Source organism: Microchirus variegatus, assembly GCF_963457635.1.
Source record: "Microchirus variegatus genome assembly, chromosome: 4".
NCBI classification, from domain to species: Eukaryota; Metazoa; Chordata; class Actinopteri; order Pleuronectiformes; family Soleidae; genus Microchirus; species Microchirus variegatus.
Window position 1 is genome coordinate 7,607,947 of NC_139805.1, and position 18,496 is coordinate 7,626,442.

The 18,496-nt window shown below is 41.9% G+C and overlaps 1 protein-coding gene across 1 annotated transcript in view; it reads left to right on the forward strand.

Moving 5' to 3' along the window:
• The window catches only part of cachd1 (cache domain containing 1), a gene marked incomplete at both ends in the record, with an annotated part of 85,339 nt that overhangs the window by 27,222 nt on the left and 39,621 nt on the right, over window positions 1-18,496 (forward strand). Inside the window, 2 exons of the mRNA XM_083888061.1 lie at window positions 6,368-6,430; window positions 11,722-11,870. Of these exons, the coding sequence (XP_083744187.1) occupies window positions 6,368-6,430; window positions 11,722-11,870 (212 nt within the window). The remainder of the gene's footprint in view (window positions 1-6,367; window positions 6,431-11,721; window positions 11,871-18,496) is intronic.

The following is an 18,496-nucleotide window of genomic DNA, read 5'->3' on the forward strand; positions in this document are numbered from 1 at the left end:
AGTGTGTCTGTGTGTGAGATTTTCACTTTAATTGTCATCGTTCAGTGACATTTGCAGTATATTAACTGTACACACACACACACACAAGGTAGGTAAGTTTGTGTATACATACAGTACATGTGCCCACATATGTAATTGATTCATAGTTTGCATGCAGACACACTTGGATGACACACACACACACACACACACGCACACACACACTTTCAGGATGTGCCCCACCCTCGTGATGCTCTTTTCACACCCTCCAGGGTTTACACATATAAATCCTTGAACCACTGCTCAACAAGCCCTAAAGACAGGATTAGTGTGTGTGTGTGTGTGTGTGTGTGTGTGTGTGTGTTCTTGTATGTGTTGCCTCCTTTTCCTCCTTTTCTGGCATAAACACTGACCCTCCTATGTTGTCAGGAACAGTAGTGAAGGACCAAATCCTGGTCCAAATTAGGCCTAATTGAACCTAATTTCTGAGGAACTGATTAAGTTTAGGCTGAGAAGAGAATGTGTTGTTCTGTGTGTGTGTGTGTGTGTGTGTGTGTGTGTGCGTGCACTTCAGCCCCATTTTGATCTATCCACTCAGCCTTTTGAAGATGGGTGAATTGCTAATAAGCATATTTCCAAGGTCAGTTCTTCCACTGCAGTTTTCTCACTTCTCTCCTTCTTTCCCTATTCACGTTTACTTCTATGTCTTTCTTATGTTGAATCTCAGAGCTGAATCCTTTTTTTATGTATATATATATATACATATATATATATATATATATATATATATATATATACATTTTTTATGTGTGTCACCTCAGAATATACCCGTGTAACTGTGCCTTTGGGCTCCTATCATCAGTTACCCTTCTGGATTTTATGTAATGCTTCACTGAGAAAAGAGCCTCGTAAAAAGGAGAAGAGCCTCTTGGGGTAGTTTATGGCATCTGCGAGAGAGCCTGGCAGAAGAGCTGAAGAGGCAGACGCAATTAAATGGTTCGACATATACGCATGGCAAGTTCCTTTTTGATGGAGCCATTTCTGTACGATGCTGCAACAGGGGGAAACTGACGGCATTGCAAAGATACTCCCGTTTAAATCTTTTTCTTATAACTGAGGGAAGAGCAGGTGAAGTTGTATGCCAGGATGTAGCTGGGAAAAAAGTTGAAATAATAAAGCGGTTTCTATTATATACAGCCAGATTCTACGAGAACTAACTAACAACGTTGAACAATTAAAGCGACTAAAGTTTGACTGATTTGTGTTTTCCTGTGACGGGGGCTGGTGATAGCGATACACGATGCCACTTCTTTGTGATACAATATAACAGTTTAGTATCAAATGAGACCAGAAAGTGCTTAATGTTTAAACTAAAATATTAAATACAAGTCAAATGTCTTCTTCATCAAAAAGAATACACCACATAACAGTTGGAGCTCCCTCTGTGTTTTTGATCAATTCTTGTGAACTATTCCTCTGTGGTCAGGATTAACCCTCGTCGACTTCAAGAGGAGTGACGTTACATGCAGCTAACGTTGTTGTTGTTGTTGTTGTTGATATGGCAACTCACAGGATGTGACGCATGAGTTTGTTGCTGGAAATCTCAGCAGAAGACGAGGGGGAGGTGACGTAAGGGGAAGGTTGACCGTGATCGGATAGCAATCGGATCTTGATTCGGACACTGGAGAAGCATGTTAATACCACGTGTAAATGTATAATGTGGTGAATCGTTATCTGATGACAGGAAATGCATTTTAATGCCAGGTGTAAAAGGGGCCAATGAGACGAAGGCTTGTGCTTCATGATCGTTGGACAGGAGTTTGAACGCAGCTCTTAGCTGCGCGTTTGTTCCCAGAGTCTGTAAAACGTGTGTTTTATGGCGTTGCCTTAGACCCGGCTTCAGGAACAAAACAGACTTTTGATATTATTAAAGAGCTGCGTGCAGTGATTCAACACGAGTGTCCCCGACAAGCTGTCGCTGCAAAAGGATTTTATTTTACGGCATGATGAATGAAGCCAAGGCTTCATAAAGCCATTGCTTCAGGAAAATATGGGTGTTTCCTGCTGCTTTTATAAGTTATACAGCTGGAGAATATATATAATATACATATTTCCTATTCCTTTTATAGTTGTGAATCATACCAACTTTTTTATGTTAACCATGTGTAAAAGCACGTTGCGATTCTCGTGGTGGACAACTCAAAATGTTTAGTTTTTGAAACTTCTGGTGTTTGGAGTACTTTGGGGTGCTTTTTCGCAAGCGGCGTAACTCTCTACCTGGTCTCTGTACTGTTGTGTTTGTGTCTGTGTATGTTTCACTGTTTGATTATGGGTCAGGAGAGGCCACGAGCCCACAGTGGCTCAGGCAGCCTCAGGCCTCTCAGGTTTCAGTGCAGAGCATTCCTCCCCGGCTGCTCCATAGCTGTGAAAACCGCAAAGCAGCTCCGACAACAAACACTTGAGGCACTGGGGGATAGACAGCTAACCTGTGGCTAATCAACAACAGGAGTGTTTTTTTTTTCCTCTCTTCAGTATTTGTTCCCCGCTTTTTCCATAGCATTGCCGCATGACTGAAGACGAGACCCTTTCTCCATTTACATGCCAAGTTCTCCCCACATTTTCCCTTTCCTTTGTTTGGGCAGTGTTTGGAGAGCACATGGTTCCTGCTAAGTAGTGGCAGCTCTGTTTGTGTGTGTGTGTGTGTGTGTGTGTGTGTGTGTGTGTGTGTGTGTGTGTGTGTGTGTGTGTGTGTGTGTGTGTGTGTGTGTGTGTGTGTGTGTGTGTGTGTGTGTGTGTGTGTGTGTGTGTGTGTGTGTGTGTGTGTGTGTGTGTGTGTGTGTGTGTGCGCGTGTGCACGGGAGTGTGTGTGCGCGTGTGCACGGGAGTGTGTGTGCGCGTGTGTGCACGGGAGTGTGTGTGCGCGTGTGTGCACGGGAGTGTGTTTTCATGTTTATTTGACAGTTCCACAGCTTGGACCTGCTGTTTTTTCCACTAAGAAGGGTGTGGAACAGTAGACTGTCTAGGTTGGGTTTTGCACTTTGCAAATAACTCTGCAGTGAAATATGCACACTGTACGTGTGTGTGTGTGTGTGTGTGTGTGTGTGTGTGCGCGCAATAACAGCATTACAAACCTGTTTGTGTAGCACTCAGTCAGTGAAATAAAAACAAGTGTATACAGTAATAGCAAGGCTGTCAGCCTGGACAGACTTCCCTTTGACTTCCACACTATCACGATTAAAACCCGGCAACTTTCTGTTGGAGACAGTTTGACAATCAGCACTGTGTTTGTTGTTTATTAGACATGATCACATTAAATTTGATGCTTTATCTACAAGAATGTAGGCCAAACACTGTCATTTTGGCCAAGAAGAGGCCACTGTGAAGAGATTTCTGCAAACAGTTGCACGTTTGTCTGTCGCGGCGTTGCCCGACTTTTTATCCGTACATGTCTGTGTGTTCCTTTTGTTGACACATTTATTTCAAGTGGAGCTGCAAAGACAACCCCTTATGACCATCAGGATATATATATAGGCTGCCATTTAGTTTGATTTTATGGCTGCACAATTTTCAAAAAATGTTTCAATGAGGGAGTGCTTCTGTCCGTTTTTCCAAAATAACTTTTAATTTCCACATCTGGCAGTTATTCAACCGTTTAGGAATACAGTACTGAGAAGGACGCTCATTCCCTGGAAGTCCTCAGGGCTACCGTAATGACAAGTATATGCTCTATTTTTCCGCTTTCCAGTAACCATCCATCCATCCATCCATCTTCTACTGCTTTATCCTCCACATGGGGGTCGTTGGGGGTGCTGTGCCAATCTAAGCTGACATAGGACGGACAGATTGACAGTCCACAGTTTTTGAATTTTCTTGATATCACAGTCAACGGTGTAGGAGCAGTATGCATGCCAAATCCTGTCGGCGACGTTGAATGATCAGTATTTGTGATATTTTATTCATCGTCATTAATAGTCTGTCTTAATATGAATGTAAACTAGGGATGTGAATCTTTGGGTGGCTCACGATTCGATTCGATTCCAATTCTTCGATTCATACGATTCTCGATTCAAACGATTCTCGATTCAAAAATTGATACATGCATACAATGCATAGTGTGTTAAGGCAAATTATGGCATCAAAACAATACAGTTTGTATAAGATAATGTGATAATGTGATCACACAAAGGCAAACTTAAGACAAAAGTTAACATTTATTCATTCAAAACAAATAAAAACTTACTTACTGTACAAAAAATTAACTTGCATAAATAAAAGCTTAGGCTAGCTGCCTTTTTCTCCCAGAAATTACAAAAATAAACTGTACACAAATAACACTGACTGGTGTTTTGTGTGTTTTTTCAAAATAGAAACTTAAAAAAAAATAAAAATAATGATAATAATAATTTTTCCAAAAATAGATTTTTGAAGTTTATGAATTGTTTCAGAATTGTGGATGATTAGAATCGATTTCCCCCCCCCCCTAATGTAAACCTATTGGGACCGTTGGTCAGACTCCTGGATGGATATTATTGTGGTTGCTGTTGACTTATGGAACGTAAGAATATTAAGATTTTACATTTACAATGAAAAAGATCCAGTAACTGTCAATGCAGCTATGAGCTGGTAAAAGCTCAGGTTCTCCAGCTGTAGGTTGTATTTTTGAAGGACTCACTCATGTTGCCCTTTGATTATTTGAAACTGATTCAACTTGAGAGACTCGGCTCTCAGGAATCAGCTCAGGGTTACTTGGATGTGGTAAATGGTGACCTCTGGAATGTGTCTAACAAAGGGTGAGGACAGGCAGCAGGAAACGGTTGTGGCGGGAACCCTGGCAATTTAGGGCTTTGTGTGTAGTTGGGCAGCTTAAAGTGAAACACCTGCGGCCTACCTGCTGCCTCAAAACAAACATTAGTTTTACTCTGTTTGTAGCTGCCACATGGCTCTGCTGCCTGTGTTAAGGAAATAGTGTGTTTGTGTGTGTGTGTGTGTGTGTGTGCGTGTGTGTGTGTGTGTGTGTGTGTGTGTGTGTAAGAGAAAGAATATTTTGCTGATGGAACCCCAGAGACCATTTGAGCAGGTGTGTGTGCATGTTGGTGTGTTTTCTAGTGCTCTCAGAGCGCTGAGGTCACACCAGGACTAATTTTCTCCATATTTCAGTGCACTGTGTTGCTTCCTGTTCTCTTAATATAAATCAAGGGGTAATAAAACGCTTCAGTCTGGAAGGTGGAAGGAGGGGAAAATGCATCACTGTGATCCAGTCTCATGCAAAGCATTATTTTTTTTTAGTTAATACTGATCTCCAGACTCCAGACAAGTGACTCACCACCCTCTCCACACTGATGGAAACGACAGAAAGATACTGTCTGGGTCCGTGCCTCGGTTGTTTTAGAAGATATACAGGTTTATCATTCTCTCAGGAGGAATAGTAAAATGCACCAGGACTGATGCCAAAGTCTGCCTTTACTCAGGGATCTTGTGTCAGGACAGTAACTTGGATTCAGTGATATCCATGTGTGTGATGTTAAATTCTCATACATAATCTTTAATTGACACCCATAAAACGGTACAAAGTGCTTTCTTCACATTTAGATTTGACACTTGATGAATACAATTGAACGCTGCCATGTTTCCTGACATGTTCTTTTAATCGGGTACCCTGATGCTTGATTCATAAAAATGCTATAAATGTGGTTTGGTTTGTAGTAGTAATGTTGGTTTTACATTCAGTAATGGTAAACAAAAACATTTGCTGACTTGGTGGAGCTCTGGATTTTCTCAGTGGTATAAAATGCTTGTTAAACTTCTGCATCAAAACAATAACTCTCCATTCAGGACTTCAGGCAGTTATTAAGCACATACTGTATCGTCTGCACTACTACGCTTTAAATAAGTTTGATCCAGCCATCTCGGTGAGGTTGGGTGAGTCCAAAATTGATTCACAGTTTGATTGTTCCTGCCCCTGCCAAGTACAGTATAATGGAATAACCCTGGAAGGCTATTAGTGGGTTGTGCCAATGGATGAGATCGCATTTACATACAGCATGTGGAACGGGAGAACCTGACATCTCTCTGTTATGGACAAAAAAAAAAACATCCACAGGACACAACCACGAAAACAGGTCTTAGTTTTCACCTAATATGACAACTATGGTACCAAATGTGTGACATGCACCAAATAAAATGAGCGGTTGGACAATATTTCATCATTTTTCTAAAAAAACAGCTCTTGGCTCAACACCACCTGAAAGCGACATCCACCTGCAGGAACAAGCTGCCAATCCTGCCTGTGCCTCTAGTGATGTATTTCACTTCTAGGATGTAAATCCCCAGCATTCCTTTTCATCTCACCTCACTGCCTCTGCTTTGTCCCATCTCTGTCTCTCTACAGAGGATTTTCAACTCGTTCGTGTACACAGAGAAGACATCAAACGGCGAGACGGAAGTGCAGCAGGTGAGTTACAAAGGCTTCCACTCTCTCTCTCTTTCTTTCTGTGTGTGTGTGTGTAGTTGTTGTAGTCGTGGTGATATTACTGTGTGTGTGAATGTGGCTTTCAATTCAGCAGCAATAATCCTGCACACACACAAGAACATTCGCCATCATAGGAAAATGTGTGTTTATTAAAATTCTAAGCTGCTGTCTCATAAGCTTTGAAGTTTTTTTCCCCCCCACTTCTGTGCACTCCAACTCTCACTCTCCATTCACTGCAGAGTTGCAGTCTGTCAGACAGAATAAGGTTTGAAGGACCCAAAGGTTTTCCTTTTTTTGGAAACAAACATGTCAGCGCCAGAACTGTTAGATTTGTTTTAAATGACCCCGAATCCCCAAAATATCACGTGTACCGAACAAGTTAGAATTTTGTTTACGCATTGGCATCTGTGTGTGTGTGTGTGTGTGTGTGTGTTTGCACTTGTGTAATATGGATATTGGCAGAGTGACGGTAAACAACAGGCTGGTAAACAGCCACGAGCAAGAACAGACAAGTTGATGTTTGTTTGCGTGGCTCCTGTGACTGTGTGAGTCACAGCATGCACTCATGTGACACATGTAGTGAAGGGAGCTCAAATTGGCTTTGTTGTTGCTTTTTTTCCCCTCACTATCTTGCATTAACTTGGACGTCCAGGCTATAGAATGAGAGCCATCATCATGTAAGACTCAATTATATAGAGGTCCAACGTTGATTTAACCCCACGCTACACAGAAACCTAAGAAGAATAAAGTCTGAAGATTTGTACTGCAATCGCATGGATTTGGTGTGTTTTAATGAGGCCTGATTCCAGTGCAGCACCGACTTAATTCATTATAGGTCCTTGTTGAAGGAGATTCATTATTTTCTATTCACACACAGCTCAGTGGGCAGCCCATACATTCTGTCCAGTGCCCTCCTGAGGCAAACATCAATTAATTCAGACGACGGCTCTGGCACAGTTGGCTTGCTCTTTCTCTCTGGGCAGAGTAGCTGTGTCCCCGAGCCAAAGCCAGGGTATCTGCAGTGGAAGAGAGAGCTGGGACAGAGCTGGATGAGCAAGAGAAAGAGAGAGAGAGAGAGAGAGAGGAGAGCAGCCAAAGAGCTACTGAGTAGAGTAGAACTGGCTTCTCTGACAAGTTTCTCCTCTTGAAATTCATAATTCAGACACAGGCATCCTTGCCTTTTTCTCTCTCTGAGTCAGTCCCTTTGTGTTTCCCTGAATGTCGTCTCCTTGTTTCGCTCACTGGCATGTGCTGTCACTGTGGGTATCATAAATTAAAACTGCTGACTGCATCCATGGATTCATGCCGGTGCATTGTTTTCTGGTTTTTACAGTGCATCATGAACATTTATAGATAAAGAATAAGACTTGGATTACTGATATCACTGCTCACACAAGTCTCTATTACCGCTTAACCACTACGCCACGCCACGCCTCGCCTCGGCGCGGCAAGGCTTAACTCTACATTTGGTTGGTTTTCCATTACAATATAGTACCTGCCGTGAAAAACCGAAACTGACGTTATACGCGACACACACAAATCAGTGACTAGTGAATTGTGAAGCAGTTGTTTCAGATGTACTACATCATTAGAATCAGTTCGTTATAACAATTTGTTCAGTATTTCCTGCTACCGGAGACCGGTAGGGGTCGCGATGCGACTCGCCACTCGCGATCACAAGCTTTCAGCAGTGCTGTCGCTAAACACACCAGACTCCTCTGTTACATATTGAGATTTTAGACGCAGGTTTTCAGGATTTTAAGTATTTTGGATTGATGTCATGCATAGTATTGGCTCAGCCCACTTGGAACCTTTGCCAGAGCAGGTCCTGAAAAAGTATTAGGGACCATCAATAAACAAACATGCGGTGCTGTGGCGAGTTGAATCGTGCCGGGACCATTTAGTGGAAAAGCGGAATATGAGATAATGTCTCTTAAAGGTCATTTACCCACTGTGGATAATTAGCCAAAAGTGTTTATAAAACACATCCATCTACTGATCTGCATAAGGTAAGATGACATCAGTTTCAGCGGAAAGGAAATCCGGTTACCGCCTGTATGTAGATCAGAACTGGGTCGCAAGAGGTATTAACATTTTCTGTAGTCTTGAAGCGAAAGGAAAACCCATGGAAAATAAATTTTCTTGCTTTATGAAATCATACATAATTAGTTAATCATTAGTCCACAGGCATTTAAAAAATCTTTTCCATTTTTCAAACTAGTGAAATTTCTCTAACTCACTCAATGGATTAGTTTATCCAAGTAGAAGCAAGGTATGCACTGTCAGGTTTCCAGAGTTTCTTGAGTCCGCAGCACAGAGCGTTGTTTGTCCCCATCCAAACTCAGACGTACCATTAACATTACTGCTAGTGATTGTGGTGGAAGACTTGACGAACCGTAAAAAAAAAACTCTGGTTCCACCCATTCTGTTCACTCCAGCTCTGCGGCCGAGGCCGACTATACTGGGTGTTAGAAAGCCTCCATGCTGGTTGGATTGGTCAGAGAGTGGAGAGAGGAGCGCAGTGTGTTGGAGAATGTGGTTAATCTCCACAGCGCAGGTTGGCTTTGGCTTCACTGCAGCAGACTGTAACCTAAGCTTTAACTTGCATAGCTCAAGGTTTCTGGTTTCTCTGAAGTCACTGTGTTAAAGGTTTTTTTGGGTCTTTTCTTCCTCGCTGTGGAAACACTCGTCAGCTCAACACTGGCCCATTTTCCTCCCTCTTTAATCCAAAGTTCATTCTAGCTAATTGCCATACTGCTATGCGTTGAGAGTAGTACTGTGTCTGGGCGATGTGTACAATATTTGTTTGTGTACGTCTGTGTGAGAGAATGCACATGTCAGTGTCTCCATGTGTGAGTGTGTGTTCCTTGTGGTGCAGTAATTGTGGGGTGTGTCTCATGTCCCCGTTAAAACCCCTAATAGGAGTAGCGAGTGGTTGATTAGGCGCACAAGTGGTCAGTGGGTCGCGGTACATTTCCCCCGTTCCTGGCTTGAATCACAGCCCTTTACAGGCATAGGTAATTATGGGATGTGAACAAAGGGGTTCCAGTTACTGTGGAAATAAGGCTTTTCCGTGTTCACCAGCTAAAGTAGGTGACTTTAAATGGCTTTGTAAAACATATTCCTCTACAGTTTCTCTGAAAATGTGTCAGTGTTCATTATGGCATTTGCTTTAAGACATACAGTATAGTGTTAACCTACACTATAAGCTGCAGTAGGAGTTCAGTAGAAGTAGACCTAGTAGAAAAATGGTTGATTGTTGAGTTTCATCCACAGGTTTTTGAAATACTAACATGTTGGTTTGCAGTTATCTCAGTCCTATTGTTCCTCTCGTCACACAAATATCTCCATCTCTAAAACTGTTGATATTTACGCTCATTTTCACTCCAACTGTCCAACTGTCTTTTTAGCTCTTTCATTTGTTAGGTTTCTTTGCAGCATAGGCAGTTGTTGTCAGGTGCTAGAGAACTTAGTTTTCTACCCAAGTGGCCTATATGCAGTATATTTTGAATAGAACAGCCAATGGGAATGCTCACTCTCTCTGAACTTCCATGTGATTGGTTAAATCCTACCATCAAATCACTTGATTTACATTATGCTGAACAGTTATTGTGGAATTATTGATCAAAAACACCAAGAATTGTGCTGTGTGCTGCACCCGTAACTGCAAATGATAACTTCAGATTTTGTGTAAAATAGTGGATCAAATGAAAAGAAGAAGGGATCTTTGCATATGTCTTAGATTGGTTTCCTCACAGTCCCATCTAGCATGGTTTTTAGTTTTTGTTTATTCAAACAGTGTAAGATCACGCATCTGTTTTCTGTTGCTTTTGAACTGGTTAATAATGTCCTTCAGGAGGCCACAACCGTGCTGGTTATTATTTTCCCCCGAGAAGCTGGAGCCCCAGTTTGAAATAGCACTGTGAGATGTGTGCTCAAACGGAACCTATTTCTTCACAGCAAGAAAAAGACAAAGCATAATGTATGAATGATCATCATGGGCATGCATGTCTGGTCCCAGTAAATACAACTGCATTTGTTTAGAAACTTCCAGCTGCCTGGTTTCTGTGCCTCTTAAAGACACATAAAGGTCTCAAATAGAATATCTGACAGAATTTGGTCTTCTTGGATTTAAGGTTTCTCTCTTTTAATGAAATGGACATCAGTTCCTGCAAACATGACAGGTAGTCGACAGCTTTGTGTGGTATGATCACCAAAACAATTACACTTAAAGTCACTGCATGGAATTTGCTGAACTCCTTAAAGCTCACATAGAGTGGTCCTGTTGCACATATATGTAAGTTATGGAGGTCTACTTACATACATTAACTTGTTTTTATGGTCAAAAACCTCCTAGTTGCTGTAAACGAGCCGATAGAAATCTGTCTTTTCTGACGGTGTTTCCCAGCCGCGAGATTTGAGACTCAACTCTCACACCCAGAAGACAGTCTTGTGATTGGCCAGTACCCGGGAGTACACCTGCTCTCAGAAGTGCAGCTCCCTCCTCTGGAACATTGGATGCACTGCTACTCATTATCAAAACATTGTTTTAACAATGTTTAAAACTAGCTTCTTCACGACTCCCTGCCGCAGTCTCTTTTATGACTTTGACCCGGAGTCAGACCCAGAGTCAGAAGACACTGTCGCTCGTGAAACACCTCCACAATGGACGTTATTCTTCTTCTGCGGTTCAATGTACGCAACTGGATGTGCCCGGACTAGTGCCCGGAGCAGGACGATCTGCTGTTCCGGAGAACCGGTGTTTACGTAACCGGACCGGGTTTTTTCAGGGATTTTGCTGTGCCCGAGATTACAATAAAACACAGCGTTCTCAGCAATGGCTGAACTGTTTGTTTAGAACCTTCAGGTCCACCTTCCCCAGCTTTTTCTATATTGTGTCCCTGTGTTGTAGTTCTGGGTAAATTTACCGTTTTTAAATGATGAAGGGTTCCTGCGTGGAAGGAAAGAGCAGTTAATGTTCTCCAGCCTCAGACATCCATCATGCTGCTCTGCGTCCAACAGTGATGTATTTCACACTCTGTGCCGCCTGAAGACTGGCCACGCTTTGGTGTTATTTAACACCTTTTAAATAATAACTTATTTGTGCAAAACTGTGCAAGGACTCTGATGGTTTTAGGTTCCTCTGGGTTTAGTGTTTTACTATTTGAACTGTGCAACAGATCTTTTTTTATAGAGCTTGGAAATATATACAGCATGTTTTTTTGGTCAAACTGAGTGTATAATAAATGTCTGCATTTTTTTTGTGTGCGCAGTTGGCCAAGAAGATTCGGGAGAAGTTCAACCGCTACCTGGATGTAGTGAACAGGAACAAACAGGTGGTGGAAGCCTCATACACCGCTCACCTTACCTCTCCTCTCACTGCAATACAGGACTGCTGCTCCATACCAGCTTCAATGATGGAGTGAGTAACTTTTTCCTTAGCATATGCACACACTCAATAATGTACTTTCTCTTTCATGCTCTTATAAATATTTCTCCAGGGGGAATATATATGTGTAAATCCACCTCCCACTGTTGGCACTTGTGCCTCAGAACTCCAACACGAGACATATGCCATAAAGCAGAAGTTACATCGTGCCAATGCAGGCGATGCTCAGCCATCAAAATAATCTTTCAGACATTATTTGAAGGTTGAAATCCAACATTGTGCAAAAGTTAGACCTTTGATTAAATGTTGACTAGAACATATTAGGTTTTCCTAAGTAAATCAAGTCATTTTGAAAGTCTAGACATGGTCAAAAAGATGACCTACTTGGCAAAGGAAATTACAGTTAAACCGCGACCCTCGTGTGGAGGATAAAGCGGTCGAAAATGGATGGACGGAAAAGAAATTCAAATAACCTCGAGGAGATTATCTTTATTGCCATGTTTTTCTTTCTGTCCACGAGCAGCATTTGAAACTAAAACTAAAAAAGTATTGCTTTGAAAACAAATCTTGTAATAGTCTATGACACTGCAATGCAGTTTGGGAAAATAACTGTCCTTTGGCTGATGTTTGTGCTCTCTCCTGTAAAAAAAAACACTTCACCTTGTGCAAAACAAACATCAGTCCGACTTCTCTGTTTCACCGCGTTCCCGACAAACATCATTTAGGGACCAAATCAAGCCAAAGGGTGCTGGTCTGTTTTTATTTTTAAACTGGATGTGAAATTTTATATTTCAGATTTAAATCCTGTGCTGTGATGGATTTTTAATATTTCCCCAGTTGACTGTGTAGATTCTGCTTTTTATCCAGTCACAAACTCCAGCAGGCAAACAAAGTTCAAAGCTGAGGGAGAGAGAGAGGGGGGGAAAGTGAGAGAGCTGCTTTCAGTCCTAATCTACAGAGCAGCAGCTGTCTCCACCCGTCATCCCCTCTCTCCATTTCTGTCTGTCTGTCTCCCCTTTATCAGCAGATGTAACCAGTTACTGCTCTCTGAAGTTTCTGCAGCGCAGACTTCACAGGCTGCAAGGTCACCTGTCTTTCCTTTACTTGTGCAGTGGGGGGGAGCAGGGGTTGCTGCCTGGCTGAGGGCCACTGTCCACCTGTAGCCAAACCATGCACATGACATACTCGCACATACAGTACATACATACATAGAGGCTTTGTTCACATGCAAACAAGCTGTGTTTATGTTGTGACATGTGCAGTTTGGAATCCACGGATTTACAGCTTTGAGAGAAATTGCAGAGAAAATGATTATATAAGGTCTTGGTTGGAAAGATGGAATGACGCAGAGGGAGTTGGTGGTGGGGTTGAACATACCAAACTGGAGCAGCCTCTGATAGATCCCTGAACTTCAAAGGCTCTTCCACACTAGGAGAAAAAGCACAGAGCTCTCACTCTCAGTTTCATTTTTTGGGGTTTATGAGGGGATTGTGCTGTTTTTTTTTACTGCGAGTGCAATTATTTAGTTTTCTCTGCAATCTGTATCAGGGAAGCTTAGCCAACTAAAAGTTTCTCTCTGGTTTCTAGTTTTGTTGACTGTTGATTATTTTGCCATTGAAACTAAGATTTGATAAGCTCAAATTCAGTTTGCCATTCGGTGAAATATTAAACGTCCCTGCAGGAAAACCTGGTCACTGAGCAGCCATTTTGGTAACTCCTTCAATCAGAGATTTGGAAATAACAACGATGATCTTAATCTATTCAATTTAAATGGTCACTTGGACTGAAAATACATGAAATCAGCAGTTAAATCTGATTCATTAAAAAAAATAATGATTTTGCACAGATTTGTCTACACATGCACACGGTTGTTTTGTGTTGGAATTTTGCTGCTCAATCCAGAAATGTGACCCCTTTAAATGTATCCTCTCTTATTTATGGTTTGAGGCTCATCCCACCACAGCACTTCAACATTTTCCACCGCACAGTTTTACCGCGAATTGGCTCAACTTAGCTTGACTCTTTTTTTTTTCTGCTTTTCCATTCGAGATAGTACCTGGTACCTGGTGCTTTTTCTAAGACCTGCTCTGGCGAGGTTCTAAGCCAATATCTTATCAACATATGACATCAACATACGACTGCCAGCCACTGATTGGTCAGAGAGTGTCGTCACTGGAAGACGAAACGTCGGACACGAGAATCAAGCCGAACAATGCCCAACTGTAGATCAGTTAAAAAGACATCCCAGAAAACATGTGTTAATCTTCCACATTTAACAAAGTAATTAAAATCTCAATATCTAACAGAGGAGTAGGGCAGGGCGATATATCGAAAAATTATCGAAATTTCAATGTCATCGATATATTCGATAATTAAAAAAAAATAAAATAAAAGTAATTTTTGTCTGTGTGTGTAGGTAGGCAGGCTACCGGTATGTCCACGTCCCTTTAAGACACTCGGACGTGTACAGCATGTGTAGTCGCAACATGCTGTACATATGCGTTATGTTTGATATGCGTCAGTACTGATATCTGTGTCACGGTGCACATGCTTACATCAGGCAAATGGTAAATTATGCAAATTTTGCAATGATGTCATTTAGCAACTTCGAACTTATCGTTAATTTATCTTTATCGAGGTGAACTGCTCAATATATCGGGATATTGATTTGAAGCCATATCGCCTAGCACCTACAGAGGAGTCTGGTGTATTTAGCGACAGCACTGCCGAAAGCTGGCAATCGTGAGCCGAATCATAACCCGTTCAGGTGTCTTTTAATTCAGTGCTCCGGTCATGCAGGAAGTACTGAACAGATCTTTTTAATGAACTGATTCTAAGGATCCAGTACACCGTAAAACAACAGCTTTGCTCATCACTAGTGTGTGTGTGACGCCATGGCAGTTTTGCCCACACTGATGAGGTACTATTGTAATGTAATGACTGGTACCAAACCGAGCCGAGCCGTGCTAGAACGGTATCGTGGAAAAGCGTCAATAGAGATTTACGTCGATTAGCGTCTTCCTCTTCCATGCCGAGTTAAGATTGGCATGAACCTTAACTGCCCACGTGCTTCACTGCAACAACACACATGTAGGTGTACATGTGAAAGAATTGGAATTAGTCCTCAATTAACATGGGACTAATCTTTGTCGAGTTCATTTGCCTGTGCCCTTCTTTAGTCTCACGCATCAGCTGCCTCCGTCAGGTCAGCCAGCTTAGAGGCAGATCAGGTGATTCACAGGGTGTTCATGTCCGTTAGCCACCAGGCTAGGAACCTATCCTTTCACAGAGAGGCCACAGAGGGCAGTGCTAAGTGTTCACTGGTATGCTTTAATCAGTGGTCAGTGTCAACAACAGGCCGCACCTGAAAATGGCAAACGTATAATGTCACACATAGAATACATGGCGATTGCGCGAGTGTTTGTGTCTACGTTTTTTTTAAAATGCAAACTCAAGGTGCTTGAATTTCAACAGTTGTAAAAGTGAGAAGTGTGCTTGGGAGCAGCCCCAGATGGCATCTGACGCTCTCATTTCACCAGTGGAAAAGATAAGCTGCAAAAGGACTTCAAAGTAAAAAATAAATAAAAAAATGTGACCCTGAAGAGTTTGTTTTAGAGCAAAACAAACATCTATCAGAAGAAAATGGGAGATAAAGGTATAGGGGAAGTGGACGAAGAGGGTAAACTCGAGATAACATGTGACTCAAATAGCATTTGCATTTTCAATACTTGCTGGCTATTAGTTCATAACCAGTGTTATGAACTAATGAAATATGCTATTAATCCTGAGGGAAACACAAACCCTGGCACCATATTTCATGACAATTCATCATGTGGTTGTGGAGATATTTTACTTAAAAGAACTTATGGTTCAGGTTTTACCTTCATTACAACAATTTGCTGCACGGCTCTTATCTGTGACAGATTTAGACTTTCCTACACATCTGTTTTTGGTCCTGATTTTGTTTTTATTGGACAAGCTAAAAATATGTGGAATCATGCTGTACAAAACCTTCCATTTGTCTTGTTTTTAACCTTATTGAATTATGTGCTTTACTTCTTTTATTTTTATAAATTTGTTTAGAGACCAATGAGATTTAACGAAGACATTTTCTATGTCATATTTTTGGTGTTAAGCAGAGAAATCCTTTAAACTAAGATTTTTCTATTTGCCGTCTTCAGCAGCTTCCTGCTTTATAGTGTCTCTCAGTTTTTGGTGAATTTCATACATTTTTAATCCACAGCCTAGCAGTCCGTCCTCTAAAGGTAGTCCTCCACACACACACACACACACACTGAGCTGCAGCCTCGTCTTTCTCAGCCCAGTGTTGCTGAACACACAACTTAACTCCACTGATCACAACATTCCTATAGAATATATAGTAACATCGTGTATACGGGGGATGATGTTGCACCAAGAATTTGCAGCACCTTCACTCATACGTGTAACATATAGTGGTAGCACTAACATGGAGCTCCTGTTTCCCAAGATGAATTCTCACTATCTGAGATGCTGGCAGATTTACAGTCTAGATCAAGCGTATAAGTGGCAGCAGTGACTCAGACGTGGTCCTTCAGATCAAGCTGATCTGGTGTTTGCAGGTATCGTCGTCGTCAGCGCGATGATGATATCTCTGTTTGCATGTTAGTGAGGGAGAAGGAAACATGCTGTGCAGGTTGGGGCGGGTGTTTTGTAGGAGTGACCTTAACAGGTGTAAGCCCTGCTGCCTCTTTTACTCTCTCTCCACATGCCTCTGTTAATGTCAGCCTCTTCTTATTTCGCGCTCCTCTTCTTTGTTCCTCTCTCTTTGCCTCCCTTAGAGCTCACATAGAGTGGTCCTGTTGCACATATATGTGAGTTATGGAGGTCTACTTACATACATTAACTTGTTTTTATGGTCAAAAACCTCCTAGTTGCTGTAAACGAGTACGATAGAAATCTGTCTTTTCGGACGCTCTCCTGAGCCGCGATATTTCAGACTGAACTCTCACACCCAGAAGACAGAGTGTGTTGTGATTGGCCAGCCAGCGTAGAACCTTCCCAACTGTCTTGTGATCGGCCAGTACCCGGAAGTGACATATTCAGCACACCAGCTCTCAGAAGCGCAGCTCCCCCCTCTGGAACGGTGGTTGCACTGCTACTCATTATCAAAACATTGTTTTAACGGTGTTTAAAAATAGCTTCTTCACGACTCCCCGCCGCAGTCCCTTTTGTGACTTTGACCCGGAGTCAGACCCAGAGTCAGAAGACACTGTCGCTCGTGAAAAACCTCCACACTGGACATTATTCTTCTCCTGCGGTTAAATGTACGCAACCTGATGTGCCTGGACTAGTGCCCGGAGCAGGACGATCTGCTGTTCCGGAGTACCGGTGTTTACTTGACCGGACTGAGATCTCGCTGAGCCCAAGATTACAATAAAACACAGCGTTCTCAGCAGTGGCTGAACTGTTTGTTTTGAACCTTCAGGGCTTCTTAAACAAGGTAATGACGCAGATACACACTAAAAAACAGCGTTAATTGGAACTTCCGGTCTAGGTCCGCTTTAAACATTTCTCCTTCCATGCTTCCATTCATGTATTTATTCCATCCTTGATATTCTCCCTTTTGTTTTCAATGCACCCATTTTTTCCTGAGACGGATCTCCAGTATCTTTTAACTGCATTTTTTTTATACACACATTTTCTGATTTAATGTTCCCTAACCCACAGAAATGCATCAAGACAACACACATCTCATAACAACTTCGACAGAGAGACACAAAACATCCAAAAGCAGAATCAAAACCACACACACACACAGACAGTACACGACCACACGGAGACAAACAATGACTGTAAAGAGAAGCAACGAAACCAAAGGAGACACAAAACAACCAAAGCAAGGACTCTTGGACTCTGTAGCCTTTGTTGTGTTCATGAGGGTTAATGATTCATTTCACATATTGTGCCTATTGTCTCGCCACCAGACCATAGTCCTGTGCAATTCCTCCGCTGTCACGTTTTTTTAGCAGAGCATTTTTGAATTACAAGGGCTGTTAACAGAAAGTGCAAAGACCAAGAGAAATATCAAAACACAGAAAATAGAGGTCAGTGTTTCTGTTCATTTGAAAGGACCTCACTCAGTCTTCTAAAAATCTGTTCTGCACATTGACATAACATTAAAATCACTTTTCATGGCGCTGGTGTCAAAGACAGATGTGTGAACAAGCCTCCTTGCTGTTGCTGTTCACCCAGGCGTTACAAACACATTAGAAATGCTACTACTCTTGACAGGGGAGCATGAACAACAGCAAGCCTCTCCAAGGTAATTAGGCTTTATGAACTGTATGTGATTGCCATCTCAGTGTATATGCACGGCTCCTGCAGCAGTGTTCAGTATGGATGATGCATGATATTGGACTTTGGTCATTTAGTCTCTTCTGTTGTGAAATTATTAAATAATTTGCCCACTAACTAAGAAAGATCTACATTTTCTTCATTGAGCAAAATAAATAAACGTTTAAAAAGAAAAAGGAAAAAGAAAAAAAAGATGCCAGCATAGAAATCAAGGTGCTAGCTCCCTTTGCTGTTGTCATTAGTCATATCAGCAGATATGTTGTATATCTGCATATACTGATATTGTGTCAATAATATTGTGCATCCTCTAGTTTGCAGCTTAA